This window comes from Hypomesus nipponensis, chromosome 20, assembly GCF_054491055.1.
Source record: "Hypomesus nipponensis isolate SF chromosome 20, ASM5449105v1, whole genome shotgun sequence".
In the NCBI taxonomy this organism is placed as follows: domain Eukaryota; kingdom Metazoa; phylum Chordata; class Actinopteri; order Osmeriformes; family Osmeridae; genus Hypomesus; species Hypomesus nipponensis.
The window spans coordinates 11,402,253-11,417,342 of record NC_140380.1 but is presented as its reverse complement, the minus strand read 5'-3'; the positions used below and the strand labels follow the sequence as shown (position 1 = coordinate 11,417,342).

The window sequence follows — 15,090 nt, the reverse complement described above, 5'->3', positions numbered from 1 at the left end:
GGTGTTCTACTGGGGAGAGGAGCATTGAGAAGAGCCAGGGATAAACTCATCTCATTGCTCCAATCCATTCCCGACTATATCAGCAAATCATCTGTCCCCCACCCCCACCCGGCTCACTACGTGTCATCGCTACAGGCCATGCTGGTGAGGCACCGCGGCTCTAAGATAGACACTAAACAGAGAGGCGGTTTGGTTGCTGACAGACACTCCACACTGCCAGACCTGTGGTATACTCACTAAGGGGTGCACTGGTTGGAACAAGGAGCGTTGGAGTCACTGAAGAAACTGCAAGATGGTGAGAACACAGTGAGGGGTCTGGGCAGAGCTCCCCGGGTCGGTGGAGGAAATAGTTTGTGGTGCAACAGACAACTTGAGATGTAGTTAATGTGATGTCGTTTGGACAGATGTAGACTCCGGTGCACTGATCAGATTTGTTCCCAAGGTTTGCCTGTTGTCCATTAGCAACAAGCAATACGTTATGAATGGGGAGAGAGGACTCGTTTTGACTAACCCCACCAGACTAGATTCAATCTGGTGAAGACACATAGAGCACTGTGAAACCTGTGTAGCGATGTTACAGAAAGCAGTAATCCAGTCTCGTGCTCACTGTACAGGCTTTTCCAACACTAAGCAGAACCAGTGAGTGTGGTAAAACATCACACTGCATGATTTGGAGTAAGATCACATGACTGCAGGAACAGAAAGACAATCACAAACTAACTAAGAATGGTGTTTCAGGAGTGAGTTATAATCTGTGTAGCTGGAGTGGGTTTGTGGCGGTATCGAGCAGTTGACAGATTTTACAATTCACACAGAGTTCAGGCAGATCCTGCAGTTGGTGTTAAGAATTCATAAAAATAGACCCAGGGAAAATGTTCTTAGACCATTAATTATTCCTAAGGATTTAGACAGAGACAGAGAGAGAGAGAGAGAGAGAGAGAGAGAGAGAGAGAGAGAGAGAGAGAGAGAGAGAGAGAGAGAGAGAGAGAGAGAGAGAGAGAGAGAGAGAGAGAGAGAGAGAGAGAGAGAGAGAGAGAGAGAGAGAGAGAGAGAGAGAGAGAGAGAGAGAGAGAGAGAGAGAGAGAGAGAGAGAGAGAGAGGGAGAGAGGGAGAGTATTGCGTCTAGAACCTCATCCTACATGTCTGTGAAGGCCATGAAACCAAGAACCACAGGTTGTCATAACCAACACACAAACCAAATACCAAAATGCCACACACCGAAATGTAAGAACAGTTAGATAATCGCATATTGCATAACTATCATTCAATATCGGCTTTGCCATTCTTTATCCACTTCTACCATTCAACACTATTCTTTTCTGATGTCACCTAAACCTTATTTCTCTGTAGCTCCAGACAGCGGCAGGCGAAGCCTGGATGGATGTGAAGTGAGTTTTGTGATCCGGCCCGGACCATTATCCAGGCACCCCCCCACCAGCCTAGCGCTGATGAAGCCATCCATCAGCGCCCAGCAGGGCAGCGTGGAGGCGTCTGTAACGTCACCAGACGTCGTGTTGGTCACGCTTCTCTGGAGCTTCCATCTCAGCCTTGAGAAGTAGAACAATAACACTGCAAGGTAGCCCCGCCCCGCCCTGCCCCGCCCTGCCCCGCCCTGCCCCGCCCCGCCCTGCCCCGCCGCGACCCAGCAGCTGAGCTGAACCCAGAGCTGTTTCTGAGGCGTGTGACACCCAAACGTCACAGATGAGTCACCTCTGCATAGTCCTCCTCCTCCCCCCTCCCCTCTCCCCTCTCCCCCTCCCCTCCCCCCCTCCCCTCCCCTCCCGACATTGTGGCAGCTACATTCTCTGTTTAGTTTTTGTGGTGATAGGAAGCCTGGTGATACACGTCGTCAATGCTCCTTTACTACTAATGGGACTCTTGGAGACTAGAAAAGAAAAGTTTCTGTTTGGGAACGAATCGGCTCACACAGTCACTCTTCACGTGTCAGGGAGAGTGGTGATGAGGGAGAGTGTTGATGAGGGAGAGTGTTGATGAGGGAGAGTGTTGATGAGGGAGAGTGTTGATGAGGGAGAGTGTTGATGAGGGAGAGTGTTGATGAGGGAGAGTGTTGATGAGGGAGAGTGTTGATGAGGGAGAGTGTTGATGAGGGAGAGTGTTGATGAGGGAGAGTGTTGATGAGGGAGAGTGTTGATGAGGGAGAGTGTTGATGAGGGAGAGTGTTGATGAGGGAGGGTTTACAGGTTTGAAACACAGGGACCGAGCGAGGGGCTTGGAGTCAGGGACTAAGAGGATGCTAGATGGGCACTCAGAACAAGCTTACAGCCTGTCGTTATAGCTACCACACAGCTACACCAACCTGTCTCCATGTTAGCGTACTGAAACGGTATGCCGTCTGGAAAAATTTGCAAGAACAAATGCACAGCGTGAGGTCTGGAGGGTCGCTAGCTTGTCAAATAGCACCTTGTGTTCTTAGGCCACAGGCAAACAGACATGTCTCGCGTTAAAACAATGGGAAAGAATGTGTAAAACCATATATGGAAAAATATACTGAATTTCAACATGCGCTAGCAACAGAATTGTCAGCAGAAAATGTGTGACAAATATGGATGAATTGATGAGAAAAGTAACAGAAAACAGGAGGTGAGAAACTTACTTGTGAAAGTATAGCCTGAGGAATCCAATGGAACAAAAACAGATGAAGCAGAACCGATCAGAAGGAACAGAAACCATGACAACAGAATTACACAAAGTGATATGGGGGAGACTCTGTCCTGACAGGAAATAAGCTTTTATGAAATAGATAAAAATAAGAAATAAATTATAACACTGATGGTATGTTGATGAAATCTTAGCCTTGTGAAAAGCCTTGTATTTCCTTTTACATGTTTCTTTTTTCTTTTCTTTTTAGAAATTTGTGAGAAAAAAACATCTTTAAAATGGTGAGGTAACAGGACAAAGCCCCCTTAGCAGAGCGTGAAAACAGAAGGAGGGATCGAAGTTTCTACAGAAGCACGCGGGGTAACAGGAAGCAGATGGGAGCGTGACAGGAAGCAGCTAAGAATCAAACGAAGATTGATTCAGAACGCACACAGCTGACTCAGCCCTTGCCGAACGACAGCGACGCTGCCTTCACTCTACACAACCAGATGGGGAACGAACCGTAAGAAAACTAGGACAGAGAGAGAGAGAAAGAGGGAGAGGAGAGGGAGAGAGAGAGAAAGAGGGAGAGGAGAGGGAGAGAGAGAGAGAAAGAAACTGAGAAAGAGAGAAACAGACAAAGAGAGAGAGTGATGGTGAAAGAGACAGAGAGAAAACGAGATAGAAAGAGAGAGAGCGAGAGAGAGCGAGACAGAGCGAGAGAGAAGAGAGTCTCTGAGAGAGAACCGACCGGTAGCAAACTCCAGATCTTCCAAACCTGTGTTCATGTAGACCAGCACAGTCTGCGTCATGATGAACACTTTGATGAAACACTGTATTCAACGACTGTATTCATTCATTAAGGCTTCACCCCCTCCCCCCCCCCCGAAATAATAGCCAAGAAGAGCAGCCAGTCTAAAATGTTTCGAGGGTAAATCTCTAACTCTATTTTGTCTTTTAAAAGCAACTCTCCATCTGTCTTTGCCACTCAACATTAGCCACATTCATACAGGATTCATTTCTATAACTCTTGGATTTAACACAGGCTCTATGATTTAATATATGTCAGTGCACTTTATCGTTATCTACGTTATCTTCAGAGAAGGAAACTATTTAGACTTGCGTACAGTACTTATGTACAGTATAATGTTACATGAGCATTTTATACCAATCTGACTTAATGTTAACGTAAATATGGTCTCATGAAATAATGTGATTTTATGTATCAATTGGACGAAAGGTTTGACTTGAACATCATCTTAGAAGAGCTAATGCTGGTGTTTGGCCAGGCTACAGTCCCATAGCTTCAGAAGATCAACAAGCAGCTCTGAGTTGACACTCTCTACAAGTCCATGCAAAGGTTTGCTTGGTTCTTGTTCAACAGTTTGATCTAAGTAAAATGAGCGACGCATTCTGGCAAGATGCCTACATTATGTAATCCACCAATAAGTTATGCATTTACAAAGGGACCATCAAATGACCTTCATGAGAGAAGTTCAGATTACCTCAAACTGAGCCCAGAAAGTTCACATGATGAAAGACAAACTTTACACACAGACTAATGATGCTTTTTCGCGGGGAACAAATGCTGACACAACAGTCTAGGAGGCTGCGTGGGATGTTCTCTGCAGCCTGGAACCATCCAGGAGAGAAGCCCAGAACGCTGATCAGGCCAGGTCAGAGCACACACACACAGAGAGGAGAGGAGAGGGAGGACTCGACTAAATCAGACCCTTCTGCCGACGTTACGGAACAAATGAGTGGAAGTTTAGACACCTCTCCCCCTTCCTCACCCCGCTGCACAAGACAGGCAGGTGGGTGGGGGTGTGGGGGGGGGGGGGGGCAAGGGAGGGAGGAGGGGCAGGGGAGAGAAGATGCATTCCCAGAGTAGGTCCTCCTCCAGGGAGGAGTCAGAGGGATGCATCCAGCCTGATGGGGGTGGGGCGGAGGGGCAGGGGTGGGCCGCTGGACTGCAGGGACGAGGGGAGGGAAGCGTTAGGGTGAGGTGAGCGCTAACATTAGCGGGGGACTTACGGACGGGTTCGGTCTTGAAGCTCACGGCTGCGCTGCTCTCGCCCTCCCCCTTGCCGTTGATGGCGGACATCTTGACCTCGTAGGACGTCTCCGGCTTCAGCCCCACCATGGTGAGGACGTCCATGCCTGACCGAAGGAAGACGTCAGTCAGACACATTCACAAGAGCCAGAGACCTGCTTCTACTGCTGGTCGTGGTGAGGGTCGTGGTGAGGGTCGTGGTGAGGGTCGTGGTGAGGGTCGTGGTGAGGGTCGTGGTGAGGGTCGTGGTGAGGGTCGTGGTGAGGGTCGTGGTGAGGGTTGTGTGTTTATCTCACCGTCCTCTGCCTCGTACTCCTTGCTGGTCCAGTCCTGTCCGCTGGCACGCCACTCTGCCCGGTAACGGAGCACCGGCACGCCCCCATCAGCCTCCGGCTCCTCGAAGGTCACCAGGGCGGTGCTGGAGAAGGGCTCCACACGGCTGATCCCTGGAGCAGAGGGCACATCTACACACACACACAGAGAGACACACACAGAGAGACACACACACGCAGAGAGACACACACACAGAGAGAGACACACACACGCAGAGAGACACACACACAGATAGAGACACACACACAAAGAGAGACAAACACACATAGAGAGAGAGACACACAGATAGACACGCACACAGATAGACACGCACACAGAGAGACACGCACACAGAGAGAGACACACACACACAGAGAGACACGCACACAGATAGAGACACACACACAGAGAGAGAGACACACACACGTCCCGATTGCTTATCAAGCTGCCATCACAACAGGTCAGCCAGGAACTGGGACCAAGACTAGTATTTGGGGCACAGCCAATGGCAATGGATGGACATGAGAGATACAGCCAATCACACGGCAGGTTTACTAGCCTAATCCAATCAAAGGTCTCTGGAGGTTTTGGCCGGAGAACACCATGTCTGAGCAGTAAGGACAAAATCCAATTCAACAACGCCCTCCAAATTGCGTTGGCAGCCACTAAACTCTTGTGAAGAAAGGACGTGTTGGGCGACATGGTTTGGCTACTTAAGTTTATTGGCGACACGTCTACAAGACAACCAGGCTGTCTCTGATTTGACTTTTGGCAACCAAAAATAGTCACATTTACTAGCAGGAGAGCTGCGCCAAACCAAGCCTGTGTTTATAACCCAGACTCCATTCTGTTGATGTCGGGGAAATAAGTTTGGCCATGACGATAACATTTCAACATCTAGCCTGATTTTCCACCTACTGAAATAGCTCCTGAAATGACAGCTCACTCACTGTAAATGCTGGAAATTACTCTCATTATGTTTTTTATCACAAATGCACTTCACCTTAATGAGTGCAGAGAAACCTGGATGCAGAATGCTAATTTGACCTCCAGATGTGCAGTTATGGAGCAAACGTTTCATGTGTGGTTTCACAAGCTTAGGATAGAGATCATGCCGCAGCACCTTTCCAAATACAACACGTCAGCAAAACCTTTTAGGTGCCAACATTACAATTCAATTTTATGTCCAGAATGTCCTACCCCTTGGTCTCCAGTTTGGCTCTAAACTTTGACTGGTGTAAACATGTGACAGGAAGCAGTTTGGGGACCAACCTGCTTCTATGAGAAGAAACTCCTTGGACTCTACGCCAACGTCATTTCTGGCAGTGCAGTTGTAGCTCCCAAAGTCATTCTGAGAATCTGGGGTGACCTGGTACACACACACAGACACACACACACACACACACACAGGCATGAACATCATCCCACTGCGACCTAGAATGTTCCAGTCACTTTTGGTCATTTCCAACTGGGTTGTTACAAAGGATTCTCATCCTCATGGGAAGAACCAGCTTGTTATTTGTGAATCGCCGCATGTCCTTGTCCTTCTGGATAATGGACAGGCAGGGTTACTGGCATCATTAGCCTGGCTGGACAACTAGGGAGCCGGTGCCAACAGATCTAGCAGACCTCTTTGTGTCCCAGGGTGCACTGGGGGTTCAGGGGATGCCGGTCAGCCGGTTGTTGGAACAGAGGACTCATCCCCGGTTCCTCAGGTGCTCAGGGTGTAGCTGAGAGGGTCTACTCAAAGCAACAGGAACACAGATGGAACACAGCGGGGATTCTGGAAGGATCTCCAAATACTGACAGATGAACGTCCAGGCGCTACTGTACATCACATGTTCATTTGTACTGTCACCATGTTTTGGAGTTGGGGTTGTATATGTTTTAGGAATCAAATCAAGTTGTGTCTTGTTTGTGCCAGCACGTGGATACAGATTGTAAGCTCTGGCCTAATTGCTAAATCCTTCTAAATGATAATAATGAATAATATAAAACACAATGCACCTACTGTAAAGCCAACCAGAAGTAGCTTATCACAGCCAAATGAGACAGAACCATCTATCTTACAACAAAATATGACATAACTAATTAACATCTACACACATTTCCTTCTTCCGTCAGAAACCATCAGGATGAGTCACATGATGTTATCATTTAGTTGACAGCTCAAAGGAGAGTTGACACAAGAAAGTGTCATGATTAATCGGTTAGTCATGGCATATTTTGAAAATTTGAAGATAGTATTATATTCAGGCTCTGGATAAAATACTTTGACCATTTTAGCTTGATAACATGTTCTATCCTCAAATGCATTCTAACATTCGATGCATCTTCAGGAAAATATCTGAAATGCTGTTTAATGTTCAAATCTTTTGTTTTGACCTGAATTTGCACACAACGGCATTCAAACTGCTGTCAAATTCCTTCCCATTCCGCAACAGAAAGAGAAAGGGGGAAATTTCAAGCTACAAATAGATTTAAGTGGCAAAAAACAACAACTTTTAAACACAGTGTTTCAGAGCAACAAAAAACACTTTCCACACCAACACATCAACGTGTTAACCAACACCTTTACCAGGGTGTCACCAACTCAAATGGTCTCGGTCCGCCGAGATTTCTAGAAGCAGCAGTGGCTTTTTAACAACACTACACGCAAACATTGAACTTATTCTCTCCCCACCTAAAACTATGTTTTCTACTTAGTAATTGACGTCAGTCATTTCATGTTCGCATGAAAACCCAACAGGCATTTTGATGCCTCAGAGTTTTAAAGGCGCTGATCTGTGGGGATCCGTAAAGTTGTCTGCAAAACTGCTTCACCAAAAAAAGACCACTGATGAAATGTGATTTGAGAAAGTGTATAGCTAGGCAGGAGAGCATTTGACAGACAGGTCAAAAAAGAGTTAACAGGTTCAAATCCCCCCCACAATCATCTGCTAAACAAATACGCATCATCACTCCTCCCTAACTCCCTGAGTGTCCCCAGGCGTATCCCCTGGTCTGCTCGTACCTCCAGGTAGCTGACGGCAGGAGTGTTGTAGATCTTGATGTTGGTGACGTTGGCATTGGGGAGTGGCTGGCCGTCTCTGAACCAGCTGACGGAGGCCCCGGGGTGGGCCAGCACCTCGCAGGTGATGTTGACGGCGTTCCTCTCCCAGGTGTACCAGGTGACGGAGCCCTGGATCTTGGGAGCATCTGGAGAGACGGAAGAGCAGGTCAAAGGTCAACACGCCAGCAGCAAGGCGACGCGCTCGCCGTAGAAACAGCCGACGCAACGAGCAGGTCATCGCAGAACGTTGTTTTTCAGGGCATGTGGACGTAACAGAGGATTCTGTTTGAGGATGGATCATTTTGAAGGAATGTGTTTAGCGGAGATGGAAACTAGGATTCCAGGTTAGAGTACTGTACGTTGCTTGGGATGAAAGTGTCAGCTAACTGAATAAAATGTCCTGTTTCGCTGTTGGGCTAGTTAGGTGTGCTAGTGCACGTTGCATCTCCATAACCCAGACTGAATCCCACAATGCCTCGGTTTGACTTACTACAAGTGAAACATTTACAGTGTTAATGATTTCCCAATCCTTTAATGACACAGAGATTGTATAGATCAAGTGGTTAGTGTAATCACTTTGATTTAATAACTGAATCCCCCTGCACTGCAGACTGGAATCCTACTGTGGTTTGTCTCATTAACTTCTGAGAAAAAACGTTTTTTCCTGTCATTTGTAATTGCTAAATCATAGGCAAGCAAAAACAAGATATCCAATGTTCTGAATCCACAGAGGAGTGATATGTCTTTGATAATACCAGAGCTTTGGCCTACCCTTCAATCTTCACTGTTAGATGAACCAAATCTTTAATTGAACTGTTGCTTTTTACTGGGAAATACTAAATAAATAAAAAACCTGAATATATCATTGCTTTTAATCCTTGGGTTTTGAAATCTAAAAATAACCGAAGGTGAAGGACTCATTTTCTGCACGGTTCATACAGCGCCCCCCTTTGCACATCTCCAGGGACCGGCTTTACCAGCCAGATTACTGCCTCCAGCTCCCCTGCATTTAAACGTCAACTGCCATTAACATCTATCGATCTTTACCCAGAAGTGTTTTTACTTAATAATGTCTCAGCTTTGCAGTAAAATCAACCAGCAGGCCTCAAGTGAAGAACAGCGTTTTGAGCTGTTTTCACGTCCCTGATGTTTGTGGGCCTTGGAGTTGACCCTGGGCTCTCGATAACACAGCAGTCCCCAGCTGCTGGGAGAGATGGATGTCGCTGAGTCGACAGATCTTCATTCCTCAGTGCCCTGATAAGTCCTTCTGCCTCTTCTGAAACTCGTTCCCTCTCCCGAGTCTCTCCTTTCAGCCCGGCCACCCTGCTGTCCAATTACCGGGGCCTGTCTGCTCCAAATGGATTTCTCAAAATAAACCCGCTCTTATCAGGAAGAGAGCTGAAACAATCATTGTTTTCATAACATCTTTATTTTAAACTAACAGAAGCAGATTGAAGGAGCTGTGCCCAAACGGACCAGACATTAACGCTTTGCTCTCAGAACGTCAATAAAGCACATAACTAAACCTCTAATGTAACGCTTGTTTCTAGAATATGTATGTCGGAGAGCAAAGTCCTGTGACATGTCCGCAGACTCCGTGTGTGTCGCTGAACGGGAGAGATCTTGTTGGAATTTCAAGATGGAGATCGAAAGGGCGTGCTAGGATTAAGACAAAGCACCTCTCTTTATCGCTAATCACTCGGCAACAGTGAATCAACAACCCGAGTACCCAAATAGCTCGACTCTAACCGCAACGCCAAACAATTGTATCAATTGAGTATTGTGATGCTATCTCATGTTCAGGAGCAGATTGCCCAAGTTTTAGGGGGAACGGGCAATTAATCCAATTAGATGCTCATTATTTAGTGTGAGTTTCCATCCCCTCCTTCGTATTCAGGGAACTTTTGAAAGTGCAGAATGAGATTAAAACTGATTTGGCTGTTGCATGTCTGTGCATCTCTCTGATGGTAATGATGCACAGATCTCCTCATGCAGTCGGAATACTGAATCGACTAATCTGACGAAACAAAAGACCCTAAATGTGCCTCTGGAACTTGTTGAGAGATGAAACTTACTAGCCCATATTTCTGATAGTCGGGCAGAAAATGCAATTAAGTCTTTGGCAGGCCTACAAAGCAGTTCTAATGGAGTTCGATGTTGGGTAAGCAACTGCTGAATCACTGATACGGCAGGACAGGAATATCTGGAATTATACTTTGGATGAGAGTAGCTCTGCAGCACAGAACGTCAAGAGGTCACAGGTTCAAGTCCCCCCCCGTTCAGACCTTTTTGAAAACGACAAATCTGTCCCCCCCTGTGTTCATTAAAAAAGTCATACTTAATGGCTGAATTCTCAGTCACATATAAACAATGATCCATCCCACCTACGTTGGGAAACGACCCCACGACCCCACAATTACGAACCAGGCGACAGAGAAGGAACGCCATTTCTAGGGAGGTGCGTGTAGCTGGTCGGTCACTCACATCGCACTTCCAGGTAGATGCTCTGGGTGTCCTGACCGATGGGGTTCCGAGCAGTGCAGAAGTACTGCCCGGCGTCTGTGAACTGGACGTACTTCAGCGTGAGAGACGAGACACGAGCGTGGCTGCGAACCATCACGTTCTTATCCAGACTCTGAAAGGAAGAAAATATGAAAGCGTTTAAAGATGTCTTTTGTAGGACGTTGTGTGTCCTTGGTCGTTGTGTGAAGGGGAACAAAGCCATTGTGTTGCTTTGTTCACACAGAAAGGACTTGGTGTTCTCTGTTCTGTGAGTCTCTGAGCCTGTCTGACTCTTTGGCTCTACGAGTTAACGTAAATAACTCGAACATTGAGATCATCTGTTTGTTGTCCTTGTTTACAGCTGCTGCTGCCTTGTGGAGACTGGTCTTGTGCCTAGTGAGTATGTGAGAGGCGAAACTCCCTGTAAGGTGAACGGCAGTCTCGGGAAGGCAACGACTTGCATCCAAGATTAACTGACAGTATTTATCTTGTTACCATCATTACAGTTGTAATCAAACCCTGGTAAATATCAGACTGGTCTGGTGTCACTTGGGAACCAGTTCTGATTCCATTCCATAAAATTAAAATTGCGTATTTTAAGTTTTTAGATTAAATAAGCTGTTTCCAATGGTTACATCAAAGACAACCATGTTTCACATCTCCAAAGACATTTTTAATTGCCCAATTTGCTACCCAATTAATAACACTGATTTTACAGTAAACATGAAAACATCTAGACTGAGCTTCCTTCACAGGCCCAGTGAGGTCTGATCCCTTCCATGACTCAATTAAATAGATTCATTAGTCATCATGCCAGATGACTTCATATTATATAGCACAACTTGATTACAAATCAGTAACAAACCTCTTGTATACCATTAAAGATGTGTGTCTCTCTCTCTCTCTGTCTCTCTCTGTCTCTCTCTGTCGCTCTCTCTCTTTTGTCATTTCTCTCGTTCCCGGGGAGAGGAGGAAAAAGAGGAGAGCCAGCTAAACTTGGAGCCACTATAACAGAACACATCCTGCTGTTTCTGTCAACAACAACAGTCCTGCTCTTCCTCCACTCTCTCTCTTATGTTTGGACTCGTGATGAGTACTTGACTGCTATACTACACCCTCCAAACGGATGCTGACACTTCAACACCCTCAACCTCCGAATCACTGTCGATGTAGACTTCAACTTTTGGAAAAGGTAGAAAGATTCAACCAGGAAAATCTAAGACACATGTTGTAGAGGGTAAACTACGTGCATTTGCCTACAGGTTGGGGCACTGATTCCATAGGGAACTAGCTGGCAGGGTCTAACAGTGCAAGACTAAGGAGAGTCCACTATCACTAGTTACCTACAAACACTCAGGATTACCACTACGTTTGATTATCAACATATAATAAGGGATTGTGATTTCCTTCACTGTGGCCTTCTTTATAAGATAGCACCCTTCTCGTTTTTGTATTGTTTGTGACATGGATTAGAAGAGAAACTATTAAACTGGAATCGAGTCGCACATTAAATCATCTGGTATCTTGGTAGAGTTCTCACTCCAGAACTTTCTCCAGTGTGTAATGTACTACAGGAAGTGAAGTTCAATCTGAAGGGTTCCAACATGGTGCAGGTGTTGGTTAGTGTTAGGCATAACTACATGTCTTGGTCCAGGGCAGAACGTGTTGGCTCTGCTTCTGTGTCTGAGCTGCTCTGAGGCATCAGCAATCAGACAATCACAATGCAAAGGGAAAAACGGAATTCAGCAAAACGTGGGTGAAAGATTAAACTGATAAATCATATCTGTGGCGAGAATCTGATCAAATTTGTCTGAAAGAGAGCAGAGCCAACGAGGTTGTTTTGCGGTGGACCAGGTTCGTCTAACATGTGACTGGGTTATGTGCTAAGCTCTGCAGCTCGGCTACGCTGTTCAGCAGCCATACCTCGTACGTGTCGGGGCGAGTCCAAGAAGCCTAGAGGGGACGAACACACAAAACAAAAGCACAAAAATGGGGAAAAGGAGTCTTAACATGAGGGGGGAGGTGGAAATCATGCTGGACCCTCATGCACACAGGTTAGAGTGGGCTGTTCCTGTTTCAGAGTTTAGCTGGAGCACACCAGACTGATGGAGACACTTGTAAACACCGAAACAAAACATGCATGGGGTGTTTAGAAAGAGAAGAGACTGTTGAAATGTCAACACAAAATGCAATGTTCCACTGCATGATTCTAGGAAGCAAACACCTTTCTGGGAAACAATGTTTCTGATAACGATGAATGATTATTTCGAACTTGAAGTGGAATTATTGATTTCATATTTCACACTTAACATCGTAGATGTAAACACTCTACCCTTGAGCTATAGAACGTCTTCCAAGGACAGAATGTACTAGAGCCAATGCCAGCAGTTGGAACTTTTGGTATTTTCAGATTTTGTGCTCAAGTCTTCACCTAGTTTTGAAGGGTGAGATGTCTGTGGACATGTCAGGATTGTCGTGAACATTGGTATGACTTGTTATGCTAAGAGAGGTCTCTGGTATTCGTTTCAGTACTCCTATTAATAAAACTAAATGATTTAGATCTTAATTTATCCCCTCAGCTTTAAAGCTTTTATGAAAATGTTTAATAGGAAGAAATGAATTGACTGTAGATGTGTTTTATGTGTTTGTTTCTGTTGTATGGTATTGACTGTTTCATGTTATATGCTTGTATGCTGCTGACAAATCGCCATCGGAAATGAATAAAGATGAACGGTGAGGTCATCTCTTCTGGGTCGTCTGCTGAGGTTATCGTCTGCTGAGGTTAAAGGTTGTTTCCACCACAGGGGGAGCAGTATGACAGGCTGTCATGAGCTAAACGATCACCTCCTCTTCCACAGCTTCATAGGAGCTTCTCAATTATTAACCATTAATTTATAAAATATAACGCAGTATACAGAGAGAGAGAGTTGTTAGTTTAATCATGTGATTATCAGTACATATTCTATCTTAATTAAGCATTGAGACAGTTTGTATCAGCTATGGTTGCAGTCCTGCATGATAAAACAATCGATACAAACTTTTCTTAAGTGATTTTTCATAGCTCAACAGAATGTACAATTGAGTCACAATCAAAAACCTTTTTTTTGTCAGGTGGTTTTTGTGCAAAAATGAAATCCATCCTACTCTGGGCAGGACTATGACATCCAAAGGCTCAGTAACAATGAGATACAAGAGTTCCATTCTTGGGTTGAAAAATGACTTTTGTCATTGCGTGTTATGATTAATTGGCATGTGAGTGTGTATGGACTAATAGATCAGATCCACAACTCTGATAACCCAGGGGCCTGAATGGAAGACAAGAGAGATAAAGGAACTACTTCAACAATAGATGATGAGGGTGACAAAAAACGATCAGAATCTGTGACAGCTTTGATCAGAGGAACAGCAGGACCTTAAGCGCGCCACGCGCTGGATTCAACTGCCTTTGACACCAAAAAGATCAGCAAGACGACAGAGAACATAAACGACTGAACAGAAGATGGTATCAGTGAGTCTTCATATCCCCAATTTTAGCTCAACAATGAAATGTTTAAGGAGATAGTTTCACGAGTTTTAGACTGGCATTGTAGGTTTTCGACAGGCAGTACACCTGTACTGACCTCTTAAATCACATTATCTCATTAAAACACCTTCCTTTCCTTTGTACCCTGTTCCCATGGAAACAAGCACACGGACATCCAACGCCACACCCAGGTATCAGTTCATGTCACCTGGCCATTTTCGACAATAGGGAACAATCCCTCTGCGCTGGAAAACGTGTTCCATCCCACACGGCCCCCCCTCTCTCCTGGCCCCAGGAAGGACAGATAGTCCAGTTGTTGGCAGGCCCTTAATGACACGGTTCTTGAGTTTGTCTACTTTCTGCTGGATTGTGCATTTAAACTAAAGTAGGCCAGCAACCCAGATGTACAGCTCTCCCTCTGGAGGGTGACTACGTATGTTCAGGTATATTCAGGGCTCTGTTTCCCCAGAGAAAGTGTCCAGTACTCACGGTGGCTCAAATGAAAAAACATATTGCTGCTGGAATTTAGTATGTGCACATAAAAACACTAACACTGGCGTCATCTGGTTTGTGCCAATTTAAGACTAAATCAAATATTCTCTTTTCAATGCCAAGTGATGCACTTTTCTATGTAAGGTAATACAATTCCTTGTTTTTACAGTCACACAAATACTACAAATGTGGTGTTTTGTAACTCTACGAAATATGAAAAGGCCCAATGTATGTATTCACAATTTGCATAATAAAACATGTTTCCATGCTTAGAAAACAAACAAATACACACAAGTGGAGTGCCTTTTAAACATTATTATTCATGTTCAACAATACATGCTCATCGACTTTCCTGTTCCAATTGGAAAGGTAATTACCAAGAGATAAAATACAGGTCGACACATTCTAACCATAGCAGGCAATTACTCTCCCAGATCGGCTAATCCACCAGATGTTTCTAACATGGTGCATGCCGCCATCGGTGTGTGACAATACCACAGCTAGAAGATAGCAATAACCCTCCAACAATACATCTGAAATTGCCTTCTTTGCCTGACT

At 45.3% G+C, this 15,090-nt stretch overlaps 1 protein-coding gene across 1 annotated transcript in view; it reads right to left on the bottom strand.

Moving 5' to 3' along the window:
• ncam1a (neural cell adhesion molecule 1a) overlaps positions 1-15,090 on the bottom strand; it is a 53,974-nt gene that overhangs the window by 22,355 nt on the left and 16,529 nt on the right. The window contains exons 9-15 of the mRNA XM_084684083.1: positions 10,500-10,650; positions 7,977-8,161; positions 6,236-6,332; positions 4,948-5,115; positions 4,633-4,758; positions 2,615-2,629; positions 238-285 (exon numbers count right to left, since the gene is read on the bottom strand). Of these exons, the coding sequence (XP_084540209.1) occupies positions 238-285; positions 2,615-2,629; positions 4,633-4,758; positions 4,948-5,115; positions 6,236-6,332; positions 7,977-8,161; positions 10,500-10,650 (790 nt within the window). The remainder of the gene's footprint in view (positions 1-237; positions 286-2,614; positions 2,630-4,632; positions 4,759-4,947; positions 5,116-6,235; positions 6,333-7,976; positions 8,162-10,499; positions 10,651-15,090) is intronic.